Below are 15,803 nucleotides of genomic sequence, written 5' to 3' on the forward strand. Positions count from 1 at the left end.
CAATGTTATTGCTAGAGGATAAGAGTGCCTTGGTGCTTGCTTAAAACTTGAGAAAGTTTGAGAGCTAGTAAGATAGCTTATATTAAATGTGTCTACACTGGTACAGGTGGTAAATATAGCCACTTATAATTAAGATAAATAATCAAATTTAATCATCCAAACGTTGTACCTTAAACAGATATATAGAAGCCCATAGGCCAAGGACTACACATTAGGCCAGATCTCTCTGCTTCACCTACCTGGCCTTATGCCTAAATGAAGCTACTGCCCTGCTATCTACCCTCAGAAAATACCTTAAAATAATAGGTCATATGTGCCATTATAAATTAATCTCAAACTAGGGCTTTGCCTGATTAGTTCCTTAAATAATTTTGGCTCTGATCTGAATCTGTCCCATGGTTTCTAAGTTCCCATGAGAAAACCAAACACAGGCAGCACCACAGAGGCTGTTGACTGTGGTTATGTAAAGGCTTTCATTTGGGAAACGAAGCCACTTTCCCATCGGAATACCACTGGAATTATAGAGTGGTACCGTGGTAGCCTACTTGAGACATTTATCCGTAAATGTAGGGGTTGGTGGCTTTCTTCATTAAGATATTTTAATTTTTCAAATATTTTCCTTGCAGGTTTGATGGTGCTAGTTACATTTCTTGAATTGCTTTAATATAAAGATTAGCTGCCATATGGAGGCTACTACTAGGCTACTCTGTCTAAAAGAGACGGCCTCAGTTTTTTGCCTTGTTTTGGGTGCACATAGCGGCCAGATAGCGGCTCTGGCAACATACACGAGTGGGAGGCTGACCCAAAACTGTAATCTGATCCGCCCGCCCCCTCCACTGTTTGCTCTCTAAACTCATCGTAGCAAATCATGCGTACAGTCTGAATCTAGGCATCAACGCCAGAGCGTGTTTCAGGTTGTCAGTGGCACCAGACCACTGTTCGGTAGCAATGAGATAACCTACGGTAGATCTGAACTCCAGACTCTCTTTTAAAACTTCTTAGTTATAATACTGCACAGTCAAAAGCGATGGAACCTGTAACAAAGTGGTCTCCAACACAAGTTGTCGACTGGATGAGAGGTAAGAAACGACTCACAGTAGCCCAACGCTATACAAACTAAACGTTGAGGAAAGTTTTGTTTATTCTATCATGGTAATATTAAGATAAAAAAATTGACTTGTTGTGATGCCATCCTAACATGTGTGATCTATTTAGTTTTCGTGTCTGGTTGGTAACATTATTTTTGTACCCTATATCCTACTGCTAGCTGATAATTCAAATAGGCCTATGCGTTTTCACTGTGGCATTTCAAAAGGCTAAACATTAAACAACAGCAAAGCTAAACTTAATTTTAGTTGAGCTGATTAGTGACTGAAATATGAGCTCAAAATCGTGTTTTATTTATTTCGGATTTACTTACTGTGAATATAGTGTTTACAAACGCCACTGCTTAATGTCACGCTAATGCTTCAAAAGGGTACGATGGATGGATTTGTGTTTACTGTGGGAAGTTTGCACGTGCGCTAGGCCAGTAACTCATTAGTAGTAGTACTGCGCTCATAAATGCTGGTGTTTAGTTAAATAATTGAATGCCTTTGGAAAATGTTCAATATTTGTGTTTTTTGTATTTTGTTTAAAAAAGGCGTTGTTTTCATGATTAAGACTATGCAATATCAGTGTTTTATAGTGCTGGTGGATTTACTGTAGTCCCCAAAGCAGTTTAAAATTCAGCTTTTAATGCCAAGCATTACTTGATGCATAGATAATCTCCTAAACCGCTTCATTCCGCTCATATGTTTTTATAAATTAATCTCCACACTTCTCTTTTTTTGGTGACCATGGCAATGGATTTGTAAGACCCCCCTTAACCTTGTTCCTGTCACCCACACAAAAGAAATTCCACAAATTCCCCCAGTATTCAATGGCCAAAGGGACTTCTTTCGGACTGTTAAAAATCCCCTTACATAGTCAAGGAAATGAGATCATAAGCCAAAGCTAAAAATGAGTTGTGGTCAGAGTTGTGATGAATATGATGGAATCAATGCATGCAGTAGGCTAATAATGGTTATTTATCCTATCTTATCTGATGGACATGGAGGAATATGTCACGGTCTAAAAAAAGGTTCCAACTTTGATCTTGCAAATTGAATACAGATTTTGTTTAAAAACAAAAAAAAGTCATCACCCGTGACAGTTTAGCCTTCTGTCAAACAGAGAAGCACAGAGAAACTGGAAGATTTGTAAGTTATCTCACAGCAGCTGTAGCCTGCAACTGCAACTTATGGGACTTCCTTGCATTACTAATATACCATGACTACTGCTTCTTGGACCTACATCTTCCCCGCCAAGGGTCATCTGTCCACATAATGGCAATGAGACATGACCTATTAATGGTTCAATGCATTAATGCAAGTTGAATGTTGGACTACCAGTGAAACCCTGGACAATGGAGATTACTGAGAGGTTATTGTGCTTTTTTGATTGGGAATTGTCTAGGAAAGGGTTAGTGTTGGGGGGGGGGGGGCAGTAATCATACAACCACAGACTTAAAGAGTGATTTGTTGTACAAGCTTAAACCAAACTATTGGCAGCAGTGACCATCACACCCAGTAAGTTTTGTTCCTGCTATAGGTCAGTTCCCATTTTCTCTAATGAAGTAAATGGATAACAGATAGGCTGCGCAGATTCCCTTGTGTCATCAGGCCTCCCAAATGAAATGGTTTGAATGGTTGCTTAAGGTCTCGAAGGCCAGTAAGGCCGATGGATGCTGTCTGCCGAGTTGCCACTGTGCCATAATCCTCTGCTTTTGTAAACGAGACAATGAGTCATGAAGCCGCGGCACCAGACAATAGAGGGGTTAGCAGAACTGCAGCCAGAAGGGTGTGCAGAATGCTGGCTAAGAGCTCCACGGGTCGTGCACATTGATGGTCTTTTTAAAAAAGACCAGGCTCACTCTTTATCTCTGATGTAGGTGATAAGTAATTAATCAATAAGTAGCCTAATCGAGTTCTAATGGGTTGAATTGAGCAACTTTACGATGTAGCATGTGATCAATTTTATAGGTATATATGTAGATATCAGCCTTTGTGATTGTTGTGTTTGGAGCGCAAAATATTATTGCTAGTTTCAGATGAGTGCTAGTTTCAGATGAGCAGCTCTGTGTTTACACTGTTCTAACAGTGGGGAATAAAGTTGTTTATGGTGTTTAGCATTATGGGCTTCCGTATCTAAAAAGCTTTCATTAAGCTTGTATCACTCTCTCCCTGCCACCAAGCATGGGGCCGAGCATTACACCATTGGTTCTCTAAGTGCATTTGTAGCCACATTAAGTGGATTAGAAACTTCTCTTCGCTGACCTTTGTTGTAAGCTATGTAAATGGCATCATAAATAAATTCCTGTTGCACATTCGCGCCTATCCCCCACTGCATTATAAACACAAGGGGAGTGGTTCCTGCAAATGTGAACCACATGCTTTGTTTGGAAACAGTCCGTTTTAACTGTCTCTCTCTCTCTCTCTCTCTCTCTGGGCAGTTAATGTGTAAACCTGAGTTATCAGAGATGTAGTTGAGAACCAGAAAGGTTGATGCTGAGGACTGTGGCAGAGCAGCTATGGAGCTCCTGTCAGGGCAATTCTGCATTTTTCAAATGACCGGTGCTGTTATGCCGTCCTGCAGCCATGCAGCTCAGATCCAAAGCGCTGTATGCGTGGAAGTATGCAACTTTGATCGGGTGCTTTGAACACTACATGGGCTGTTGGATTGAGAATTTGTTACAGTTAGCTGAAACTGTTTGAGTTAGTGTTGGGGTTTTTTCCCCATAAAGTAATTGAAGCTGCTGTGTTCCGGCCTTCCTAGACATGTGTGAACAGCCTTTTGAATAGGCTAAACATTACCACTTTTATTAGGAAAGAAGTGAACACTTAATCAGTGAAGGTAGAGAAGCAATGTGTTCTTTCCCCAGCCCTCAGTGCAGTCATTGTTCTGCGGTTATCAGAGGGACTGAAGTCTCGGTCAGTCAGCTCTCAGTGTTGTCTTCTGTGGCTCCCCGTCTTTCTGAGTCACCAGGTGTCCCGGCTCACTCAGTCAGCTTATCAGCGGCAGGCTATCTGTCTGTCCCCTCTTCCCGTCACACACACACACACACACACACACACACACACACACACACTTCCACTCCCTCCGCCTCTCCCAACACACAGCACCTGTTCCAAACATCACCTGCCTTTTGTCACAACAGCCTTGAGTTATGACAGGTCTTCCACGCTTGCATGGTTCCCTTGCATGGCTGGAAAATGATCAAGCCGCCACCAACTGATGTTTTGGAAGATTTTTTTTATTAAGGAGGTTTCTGGGCTTGGTACACAGCTGTTTTCTGAGAAGACATTAAATGTTAGTGAAAGAGGAGATAAACCAGGCAATACTGCTGTCGGCAGTTCAGAGGAGAGAAGTCCCCCTCCGGTGTTTTTGTTCCTGTTACCTGGGCTAGGAAATGTATGTAACACCCAGGAGCAGGAACCAAACTAATCGGGGGAATCAGCTGGTTCCCAGTACAGGGCGAAACCAAGTCAAATACCGGCTGCTAGAGAAGTGCTGTTAGCTTGGACCAGGCATGTCTCTCTCTCTCTCCCTCTCTCTCTCTCTCTCTCTCCAGTTCAGAGATGTGAGAAGCTGTACAGGAGCCAAAAAAAGTTTGTTCGTTTCATCTTTGGATCATTTCGATCATACGTAATATCTACCCATGGTGGGACTGATGGTTTGCTGTGTTATTGTTTCAGAGATATTTATTTTATTATGAACTTTTCTCATGAATTAACTTTTTAGAAGGTTATGAAACTGGACACAACTTCATTGGGAAGAGAGGATGTTACAGAGGTGTTATGTCACTTCTGGATTTATCCCAGAATACACACACATGTAGAGCTAGTGAAAACTGCCCAGTAGCTGATTGCGGAGAAGGTTTGTTTGGAAATACCGACTGAAAGAATTGTTCATTTTTGGTCGAGGAAATCCTCTTTCCCCACCAAGCTGTTCCTGTGTGATAATGCCTCTCTCTCTCTCTCTCTCTCTCTCTCTCTCTCTCTCTCTCTCTCTCTCTCTCTCTCTCTCTCTCTCCCTCCCTCCCGCTGTCTCTCTCGGTTCCTCAGTTCCTCGGTTCCTCCGGGCCAGCCCTGTGAAATAAGATTGATGGGTTGCCAAGAAAAGAATAAGAGAAAGGGTGGGAAGTGAATGCTTTGAATGCTTTTCAATCGACCCTTCCTCTCCAGTCCACTGTCCCTGGCTGGGTTTGTGTTCAACAGGGTGGAGTAAACATTCCCTTTGTTGACCCCCTTATCCCCACCTCTAGCCACCCCCGCAGCTCTGGAATGCCGGTCCAGGCCAAACTCCACTCATTCTTGGCCCTGGACAAGCGGGGCACGTGCCTGTTTGACGGACAGAGCCGGCCTGCTCAACTTTAAGCTCAGGCTGTTTGCTTTGCGCTCGAGCTGTCTGCCTGGGGGGACACCGCGTCAGCGCTTTCTCTTCTTGCACACAGCCCACGCGCGGCCCAGCCCGCAGGCAACTGCTGCCAACGCCGCTAACGCTACCGCTGCTGTTGCTGTCGCACCATCAGATGTCTGTGTAGTGATCAGAGACTATCTGGGAGGTCTGGGATGGTGGTGGCACATGGCAGCATAACTCACTTGTGCTTTAAAAGCAGACTTGACTGTCATTGTTGCCAAACATTGAGTAATGCTCCAAGTGGAATTAAAGGTGACTTTATAAACACCTCTTGCCTATTTATAGCCTATTTTATATACTGCACACAGTCAATTTTCTTATTGACATGAGATCTACAGTAAACCACTGTCCTGGGTGGAGTCATCAGAAGCAGTCTAACGACATTGCTAATTGAGAAAAAACATTATCTCAATCATGGAGCATCAGGTTCTCATTTGTCCACAGGACTATGGTAGTACGGATTTGGCACATGTTTGCTTTTCCAGTATATTATTTCAGTTTGTATAGTTTTAGGGAAGACTGGCAATAACAGCTGACATCATTAATCTTCTAAAAAGAGTTTTCACAGGCAGAGAAGAACCGATTTAGATCACTGCAGCCCATGCAAGGAAGCGGTCCATGGGTGGCCAGCAGTTAAAATAAGCAAGGTCTACATCAGTGAGGATATGTACATTTATTTGTGTGGGGATTAGTAGTGAGGATATTTTGAATGTTGCTTGTTTTTGTGCCTCTGACCAATGATTAACTGAGCTTAGTGGGTGTGGGTGGGGTGGGGTTGGACTGTGGTAATTCCCATAGTTCACTGACTGCACCGAAACTCTTGTGGTAGTTTATGAAACTTACCTTGGCAATATAAGAGTGAGAGAGAGAAGAGCCTGTGAAAGTTTACTGTGAAGTGCAGCATATATCAGTATTCTTATTCCATGTCTGCTATGCTTTACCCCACCAGTTTTGTTTTTTAGTGTCATGTAAAGAAAAGTAGATAGTATTTTTTGATGCATCATGTTCAGTTATTTAGGTTGTAGAACACCATGTAATGTTTTTGGTGTTCTTAAGTTTCCTTTTTACAGTTCAGATTTGAAGGCCGTGTTAACTCATTCTTTTTACAGCTGTCATGCAGAGCCCATCCGTGTCCATTGGCAAAATCAACGGAATGTAAGAAAAGTCAGGGGGAGCGCTCACTGTAGACTGGCAGTGGAGAATCAGGTCTCAGCTGTAGGAGGAGTCTTGAAAGACTCTAAATTGAATGGCGAGAAAAGGACTGTATTGTCGTACCCCTTTTCCCCCCAAGGTTCATCTGGTGTTAATGCTAAAGGCAGATCCAGTGCAATTGCCCTTTTGTGTGATGTGACTTCCAGGCAGTGAAGGAGAAAGAGACTGTGTGTATGTGGAGTGTGGGAGAGAGAGAGAGAGAGAAGTAAGAGTGGCTGAGAGACAGAGAGTGAGTGATTGAGGGAAACAACAACAGTACTCTTTAATTTAGTGACAAAACTTCAGTGAAGCAGGGCCCCTCTAATGGAACGCCTTTTGAGCACGTGAGAGGCCGCGGTGGCATTAGTGGGAGACTGTGGGAGCCATTTGGAGTCTGATCAACAGGCTTTTGGTGGATTTACTCCTTGTTGTAACGTGTGAAACATGATGTTCAGCAATACTCCGCTTCAAGAAATACTCAAGAGAGTTAAGAGACTGTAGGCATGAGTTAAGGTCATTAGCATGTGAGGTATATTTCTTGATGTAAATCAAGTGTTTATAGTTTAATACCGCCAATGAAGCGCTCACGTGGCTACTAATCTTTAGCCTGCTTCAATGCTTGCATGCTCTCTTTTGAATTCTAAATGGAGGAAGTAACAACTTGCACCAATATAGCTGTCTTTTTAATAGGTGAAACTGATAGCTTCTCTCTTCTGGGCCTTCTGTGTAAATATTTAATGGGTGTGGACAGGTGTGTTTTGCAACGGGGTTAACTCGCGTAAAACCTCATGCCTCTGTTGCGAGGTTTCTCTCACGGCTATTTTTCTTGCTCCTCGTTACTGTCCCGAGGAGTGAAGATGTGACACCTTGAGAAGTTTTGCTTCACTTTCTTCACTTGACACACTTTGAAGTCAAAGCCAAATGTCAGTGTGTGCCAGACCAGAGGTACTGTAGGAGCCATTCAAAACTTGTAGCATTAAGCTAACTAACACAAACATACTTGTAATAACCTCTAACATGTGTAGTTTAGGAAAACAGATGTAGGTATTTGTCTTAAGCTGATTGGTTGGTCTGTGACATCGTCCATCTTCAGTGCAGTGCATAGATGGAGACAAGCACCCAGATCAGGTGTCAGAAACCGGAGCCCTGTACGCTAGTTAGCCATTCATGACCCTCACACCAACACAGCCGCCGTTTGAACCGCAATGGCCCAGCAAATGTGAACATCAATCAAGTGTCCAGAGCACTAATTACCTTGCTCACACTTATTACCAACCTATTGATATATGTGTTTTTTTCACAGCTTAAAAGCAGCACGGTCATTGTATTTTTATAGGTGTCTATAAGGTACTCAGTTGCATAGACATAAGTCATTTTATTGTGACAAGGCTGTTATCGTTTACTGATGGTATCTCCATACCCTGCATGCAATTGCTTGTGAATGTGGTGCTGCTGTTGCTCCTGGCAGCTGTTGTCACATAGAGGGCCTTGACGGGGCACAGTTGACCTTTGACCCCATTTCAGCAGAAAGCCTTTGATTTTTAGGGGCTGTGTCTGCCCCCCACAAAGTCAGTCCTTTTCAGACTGTTGTCGCTGCAACAGTGGTCAAAGAGGCTATGTGGCCCCATCCTCCGACCACAAACACAAGCATAGTTTCTAGAAGCAATGTCTGTGGGTTGCGTTGACAATGAAAAAGGGTGGGGAGGGTGTTTGTGTTTTTTAGACTTTTATGTTTAGTCTCACTTGTACTGTAATTACTGATGAAATATAACAGATTTCATTGGGGTAGATAGGCTACTGGAGCTTTGTCTCATTACAGGGTTGGTGCGTTAATCCTTTAACACATCACAGCAAGAACAACAGTTTGTTAGTAGCTTTTGTTTGTTTTCGTTCGAACTGATCAAACAGAAAAGAGGCAGCGGCAGCAGCAGTGTAGCGGTGATTTGCCTCAGCAAACATGTCGCGCAGGCGGCTCTCTCATTATCCACCGCTCCAGAGCGACTGACCCCCGCGGCAAACGAGCGGGCCATCTGTCACCTCGCTCGCCGAATAAACACAGGCCTGACCGGTGCCTGGTGTGACAACGGCGGCAGTTGTTTTCTTTCTCGGTCCTTCCCAAGCTCTTTATTTCACCGCTTTTGCAAACGGCAGTGCCAGTTGCTCAGCCGCTCTGTTCTCCAGGCTGGAATTGCCACCAACTGTTTTAGAAACCCACAAGTGGCCTCAAACTTGACATACCCACAAGATTGACTGAGCTAATATACACTTCCCTGGGCTATATTTGCCCTATTTGTCATAACATTATTAACCAAAAATAATTGAGAATTTGCAGTGCAGTGATGTCCAGCCTTCTCATGTGCGGACGATCTGAGCCCATCCCATGCGGCCATTGCTCTCTCTGTTCTTCTCCAGTGCGGCCGCTGGAGCCTTCAGCAGCGGTGTCCTGCTCAGCTGACTCCCACAGGAGGCGCAGTGCTGTCCTGACGCATGCTGTTGAGTCTGACATTTTCAGGCCAAAGCAAACAAAAGTGTTCTGTTGACTCAGTTCCTCAGTGCCCGACTGCAATTGGCCCCCGTCGGTTTGAAAGATCCGGCAGCCTGGTGGACTCGCCCTCAAGTGAAGCGCTGAGGCATGACAGCTCTGCGTACCTTGACTTGTTCTGAGGATCTGCCCTGGGCCGGCGCTGCAGTCCGAAAGGTGCTGTGCTATCTTGAGAAAAGGCCGTGGAGCTGGACGCACTCGTGGCCAGAGCAAACAGAGCGTGTTGACTCAGACCCTGTGTTTACACCAACACTCGCATAGGGTGTGAGGAGCCCAAACCCACACTCTCTTGTAGCCTCTGAAAGAAACCCTTTGTCTAACCCCATATATATATATATCCTATATATATATCTATATATCTATATCTCTCTCTCTCTCTATATCTATATCTCTTCTCTATTTTATTCTCATATATCTCCCTGTCTGTCTCTCTATATATATATATATATTGCTCCTTCTCTATCTCTCTTTCTTCTCTTTTTCCTGTTCCTCTCTCTCTCTCTCTCTCTCTCTCTCTCTCTCTCTCTGTCTTCTCTTTTCCTATTCCCTCTTTCTCTCTCTCTCTCTCTCTCTCTTTCTTCTCTTCCCTGTTCCTGTCTCTCTCTATCTCTTGCTCCTTATCTCTCTCTCTTTCTTCTCTTTCCTTTTCCTGTTCCTATATATATATATATATATATATCCTTCCTCTCTCTCTATTTCTTCTGTTTTCCTATTCCTATCCTATATATATTCTCTCTCTCTCGCTCCTTCTCTCTCTCTCTTTCTTCTATTTTCCCTATTCCCTCTCTCTCTCTCTCTCTCTCTCTCTCTCTCTCTCTCTCTCTCTGTCTCTGTCTCAGGGTTGGATGACGGTCTTCAGCAGTACGTGCAGAACTTTGAGCGAGAGAAGATGGACGGCGAGCAACTGCTGAAGGTGTCCCATCAGGACCTGGAGGAGCTGGGCGTGACGCGCATCGGCCACCAGGAGCTCTTTCTGGAGGCCGTGGACCTGCTCTGTGCCTTAGTGAGTGATGCCCTCTCATTGGCTGTCAACAAGTACCTGAAGATGAGTGCTTTAGTTGTACCAAAACGTAAGAAATACAATGTGTGTGAGTCTAAATGTCTGTGGGCGGCTCTAAGGCTTCAAGTCGTTATAAAAGTGATTATAGTATCCACCTTTTTCCTAAAAACACCAGCCTACATGCACTGGCTGCACAAAATAAGGAGGTAAGAATTTTCGGTGAGCACACATTTTGGTACAACTGAACCAATCCTCTTCAGGTGCTTGTTAACAGCGATGTCAACAAACAGGAAACTGGTTTGCCGATTTCAAGTAAGCTAGTGCAGAGCCCATAGTATGGAATCATGACAAAGGTTTTTAACACAGTATGCCAGTAGCGTTGCCACGGTCCTTTTTAAGTTAAATCCATTCAAATTCAGCTACAGTTACAACAGATTTGAAACAAAACATTGCTAACCGTCGAAAACCAGTGACTGTTGAGTTGACATTCCTTGTTAACTTGTTGTATCAGTTCACGAGTATCAGTCAAATATTGACAATGAAGTGTTTATGTCTGGAGTTTCAGTTAGGGAAGTGGAGGGAAGTCGTATGTGTGTTTTCAATTAACATTAGGAAAAATGGTAGCTCAACTGAACTTCTTAACCTAACCATCAGGCCTTGGGTGCTGGAGAATTGGAGAATCTAGAAGCAAGATTTTATTTTCAAAAGGAAATTTTTCATTATTCACTATTTTCAGAAAGTATGTAGGTCAGTTGCTAAATACACATTCTGTTAGTCCTCGACCAGATTTGTTATTTTCACCCCAAACAGGAGTTTGAACCCTACTACCTTCTTCTCCTGGGTGAATCATGCCCCTTTGGAATTGCTCCAGTGTTTCAGGGCAAGCTCTCACAAGGTCGTCATGTTCCACAGCACTAAATCATCAAATAGCCGATAACAGTCTTAGGTCTGGGGGACCATGCCAGCTGATTTTTGTAAGCTTGTGGAGGGGAAACTTCCAAGAGTTGCTAACACTTGAGGATGGATCTGGTAGGCTAGCTTACATACAAAGTGTAACTAATTTAAAGAATTTAGTCAGTGTCATTAGAAAAATCTTGAATGATGTGTAAAATCTACAGTCGATCTTAAAAAGGCCTTGTAATGATGAGGATAATTCCTCTCTCCACCGGGACATGTGCTGACTACTGATGCTATCGTCGAATGAAAATAACCAAACTCAGATCTCCGTCTGATGGTCGGACATCACACATAAATCTGCCTTTTCATTGCAACTGTGCTGACTTTCATCACTCACCGTGTTATCGGGCAAGATCTTTGGAAATGGCCATGTAATGGCGCTGGGGAGAGCCTGTCTCCGGAGGCCTGGAATGATGATTGCGGTGGATGTAATCGGGAGCGAGGAGCGAGACCGACCTGCGTGGCCCCAAGGAGCGTGCTCGGGACACGAGAGGAAGCTGGCAGAGAACAGGAAGGCAGGGATTATGGAGGAATGTCCGCTCAGCTGTCTCTCTCTCTCTCTCTCTCTCTCTCTCCTTGTCCCGGAATCCATTCAGTTCTGGTTGCTCTGCAGATGGCCTTTGAGCAGGAAGTCCGCATCATACATTTCCTTGACCGGATCTTTCACTGTGGCGGATCTGTTCCGTAACATTAAGTGCAGCGCTCTCTCTCTCTCTCTCTCTCTCTGTCTCTGTATCTGTCTCTCACACACCGTCTCCTTCACAGTTTCACACTTCCACTCACTGTCTTTGTGCTGCTGCTCTATAGAAACCACATGGCTCTCAGTGGAATTGTCTGGATCATCACATAGCGGTGCACATACTGCTGCCTCTCATTAATCCCAGGCCTGAAGGGCGGCCTTGTTGTTGTTTTGCCATGCACTGTGTGCTGCTGTGCTGTTCTGTGTTTTTCCTCACAGAATAGGGCTGCAGTCTGCCCATTTTTATATGAGAGCGTTAATGAGTATAATAAGTGCCTTCCTCCCACATTCTGAAGCCTCTTTCGGTGTAAAAGGTTGGGGGGGGCCTGACGGGCCTGACGGGCCTGACACAGCACAGTGTGTGAGTGGACAAACAGTGGCCGTCCGCGACTGGGCTCTGACTCTCTGACATGTGAAAACAACTGAGCCCACGCTGCTGCCACGTTGGGAGCTTGGACACCGAATGTCCCGCGGCGATGTGTGGTCCCTGACGACGAGGGGGCCCCAGGGTCCTCTGGTGACACGGCACACTGCACATGTCCCTCGTTTACAGCCCACATTCCGCCCGTGGCTATCTGACGTCTGCGGTTGCAGAGAGAGAGAGAGACAGAGAGAGAGAGAGCGGGAGAGAGGGAGGGGGGAGGGAGGGGGAGAGGGAGGGTGGGAGGAATGTTTCCCCCTGGAGTGTTTGCTCTCGGAGGAGCCACAAAGTGCTGTGTTAGCGCTGGAACCTGTTGTGTTCACACCCACTGCGCACTCGGTAGCGTAATCCTGACCTGGGATCAGCGGTGCACTCACTGTGGGTTCCTGTGCAGATTGTTGGCGATGAGAGGTGGACACGCAGAGGAAACTGGCAGGAGGGAGTGGGAGGAAGGACCAAGGTGGTGCACCCTGAAACAGGCATCATGTGAGGCCATAGAGGAAGGCAGTATGGGGTTTTTTGTGTTGGACTGGGGTTTCTCTCTCTCACACACTTTTCTCTCTCTCTCTCTCTCTCTCTCTCTCTCTTCCTTGCTCGTGCTCTCACTCACTCTCTCTGGGTAGAACATTCTGGAAGATATCGCCTGGAGAGCAGGAAACAGATGTGACCCACCCACCTGTCCGAGAACACCCACCCATTCTTTCCCCCACTGTTCACCACACACACACACAAAATGGATACATACTTCGGCACGCACATATGCATTTTCACACACAGAGACAAATAGATACATGTCCGCACACACACAATAACCATACAATGTACACACAGCCCCAGACACGCTGCATTCACACAGACTGACACAAATCCTTCGAAACACATATATGCACACACACACATATGCACACACATACAGGCAAACATACACACACACACACACACACACACACAAACACACACAAACACACGTAAACACACAACCGGGGAAAGCACAGGAAAGCTGGTACCAGCATTGTTCAAGCTGTTTCCGTCTGCTCATGTGAGATGATTCACTCCAGGCTCTTCCCTGAAGTCCACTTTATTATTAATTTACCCCAGCCTCAATCAGTGGGCATGTGCAATGACGGCCTTTCTCTGTGTTGTTTGTTGGTGTGTATCTATGTTCTGTCTGTGTGTATGGAAATTGATGTGACTTTGTATGCATTAACACACATCTCTGTCCTATCTCTGTCCTGGTGTTGTCTCTTGGTTCTGTTCTGAGCTGGTAGATATAGATGAGGTCATGGGTTCATTTCCCAGGGTGCATGTACTGAGAAATGAAGACCTTAATGATACCGTAGAATTGCCTTGGGGAAAAGCATTTTCCTAAATGAGTAGTGTAGGTACTGTGTGTGTTTTGTGTGTGTGTGTGTGTGTGTGTGTGTGTGTGTGTGTCTGTCTGTATGTATGTCTGTCATTACAGCCGTCATGGTGGAATATTTGTCAATCCATCATCCCACCCGTCTCGTCACCAGCTCTCCACTCAGCCCCGCGCGGCCCGGAATCGACTGCAGATGTCATACGCCCAGAGGCTCGATGCAATAACACACACAACATCTGTTGCTGAAGTGTGTGTGTGTGTGTGTGTGTGTGTGTGTGTGTGTGTGTGTGTGTGTGTATACTTGGCACAGTGTGTGTTTTGTGTTTATATGTGCATACTTGTTGGTATCTAGGGGTGTTTTTTTGGATTTAATGTATGTACCCGTGCGTGCGTGCGTGCGTACGTGCGCTTGTGACAGTACAGAGGTCCTCATCACCAGTGCTTTGTTGTCGCCAGAGGCCATGTCTCCCCAGCAGAGGGGCGGTGTGTTTGTGTGTGTGTGTGTGTGTCGTTTGTCTAATCCCCTGCTGACAGGCCTGTGGTACCAGAACGCATTCCCTCATATCGCTGCACTGTCAGAGGGGCTTTCGCCTGACACGCGTAAATAACACGATCGCTCCAAAACCATCCCACGCAGAGCCACTCATGGCACACGCGTTGGCCTCACACCGCGTGGAAAAGACCATCACAAACTAGCACACACACACACACACACACACATACACACATACACACATATACAAACACATACACCACAGGCATGCGGTATAATACAACCACAACAACATTTTAATTAACGCCACCACCACTCCTGCCTTACACACATTCTCTCTCTCAGAGACACACACACACACACACACATACACACACACACACACACATATTGTGTCTGGGCAGCACATGGGAGTGTTGAGTGGGATCAGGTGATGACTTTGCGCATTCGCCGTCCTCCACAGTGACTGGCCCAGAGGAATGCGATGCGTAGCCCGGACTTTCAGCAGAAGAGGTCATGAGAATGACCCCACCTCTTTATCCGCTGTCATACCACATTATAACCCCAGCAGCCAAGTTTACTTTATACACACTAATGGCCTCTGGACTAGCTCCCATTGCAGATAAGAGGCTAGTGAAGAAAAGGATCTGTGATTGTTGTTGATAGGTGCGGAATGTGCTTATCAGAAAGCGTGGATCGCCGTGGAGATCGGAGAGCCGGTTCCTTCGCCGTGTCTGTGAGTCGGTTGTCTGTTTGTTCGCACCTTGTTTGAAGGAGGATTGGAATGATGGAGATGTGACCTGGGGAATATGAACGTGAACTCAATCTGTGGTGATGCTTCATTGTGTATCGTGTGTGTTTTCTGGGTTAATGCTCTGTGAAGCTTAACCAGAGTCAGACGGAGTTGACTCGTGTTCACATTAGGGATTGGGTTCCTTCCCTTCCGCATAGTTGTGTTCAACTGTCTGTGAGATACAGCCTTGTTGCTTGTAAAACATGGCCCTTGGGTCACACTAGCTATGGATTGCATTCCCCAGCGGGTGCAAGCAGAGAGAGTGTGTATGAGTCTAAATCTGCAAATCTGACCTCTGAGTGACCCCCTCAACGATTAAACGAAATGTAAACATGTTGGGGAACATAATATAACCTGAGTTGTCGTGTTCTTGTTTGTCGCCGTGCAGAATTATGGGGTGGAGACGGATAATCTGAAGATGCTGGTGGGGAGGATGCGTGCGGCGTCCAACAACCTGCACAACCTGGCGTCCGAGCGGAGGAGGAGCCCGGCGTACGATGGCAGCACGGCGCGCAAGCCGCCCAACGAGTTCCTCACTGCTGTCGTGGAGCTCATCGGCGCTGCCAAAAACCTGCTGGCGTGGCTCGACCGGTAGGAGCCTGCACACATTTGCAACCCACACACACTTGCACACACACACACACACACACACACACACACACATATACCAAACTTACATTTATGTGGTGGAGCTTCTCAGGGCCACAAGGAATCAGTTGACATGGCTCTATGGATAAACATGGACTAAAACACTACAGCAAATGGCTTTTACACACACTTATTCTTAAGTGTCTATCAAAACACTATA

At 45.5% G+C, this 15,803-nt stretch overlaps 1 protein-coding gene across 1 annotated transcript in view; it reads left to right on the forward strand.

The window, feature by feature from the left end:
- Window positions 1-785: 785 nt before the first annotated feature.
- Window positions 786-15,803, forward strand: part of cnksr3 (cnksr family member 3) — a 28,289-nt gene continuing 13,271 nt past the window's right edge. The window contains exons 1-3 of the mRNA XM_048250561.1: window positions 786-1,079; window positions 10,072-10,235; window positions 15,384-15,586. Of these exons, the coding sequence (XP_048106518.1) occupies window positions 1,028-1,079; window positions 10,072-10,235; window positions 15,384-15,586 (419 nt within the window). The 5' untranslated portion in view covers window positions 786-1,027. The remainder of the gene's footprint in view (window positions 1,080-10,071; window positions 10,236-15,383; window positions 15,587-15,803) is intronic.

The sequence above is a fragment of the Alosa alosa genome, chromosome 8 (genome assembly GCF_017589495.1).
Source record: "Alosa alosa isolate M-15738 ecotype Scorff River chromosome 8, AALO_Geno_1.1, whole genome shotgun sequence".
NCBI lineage: Eukaryota > Metazoa > Chordata > Actinopteri > Clupeiformes > Clupeidae > Alosa > Alosa alosa.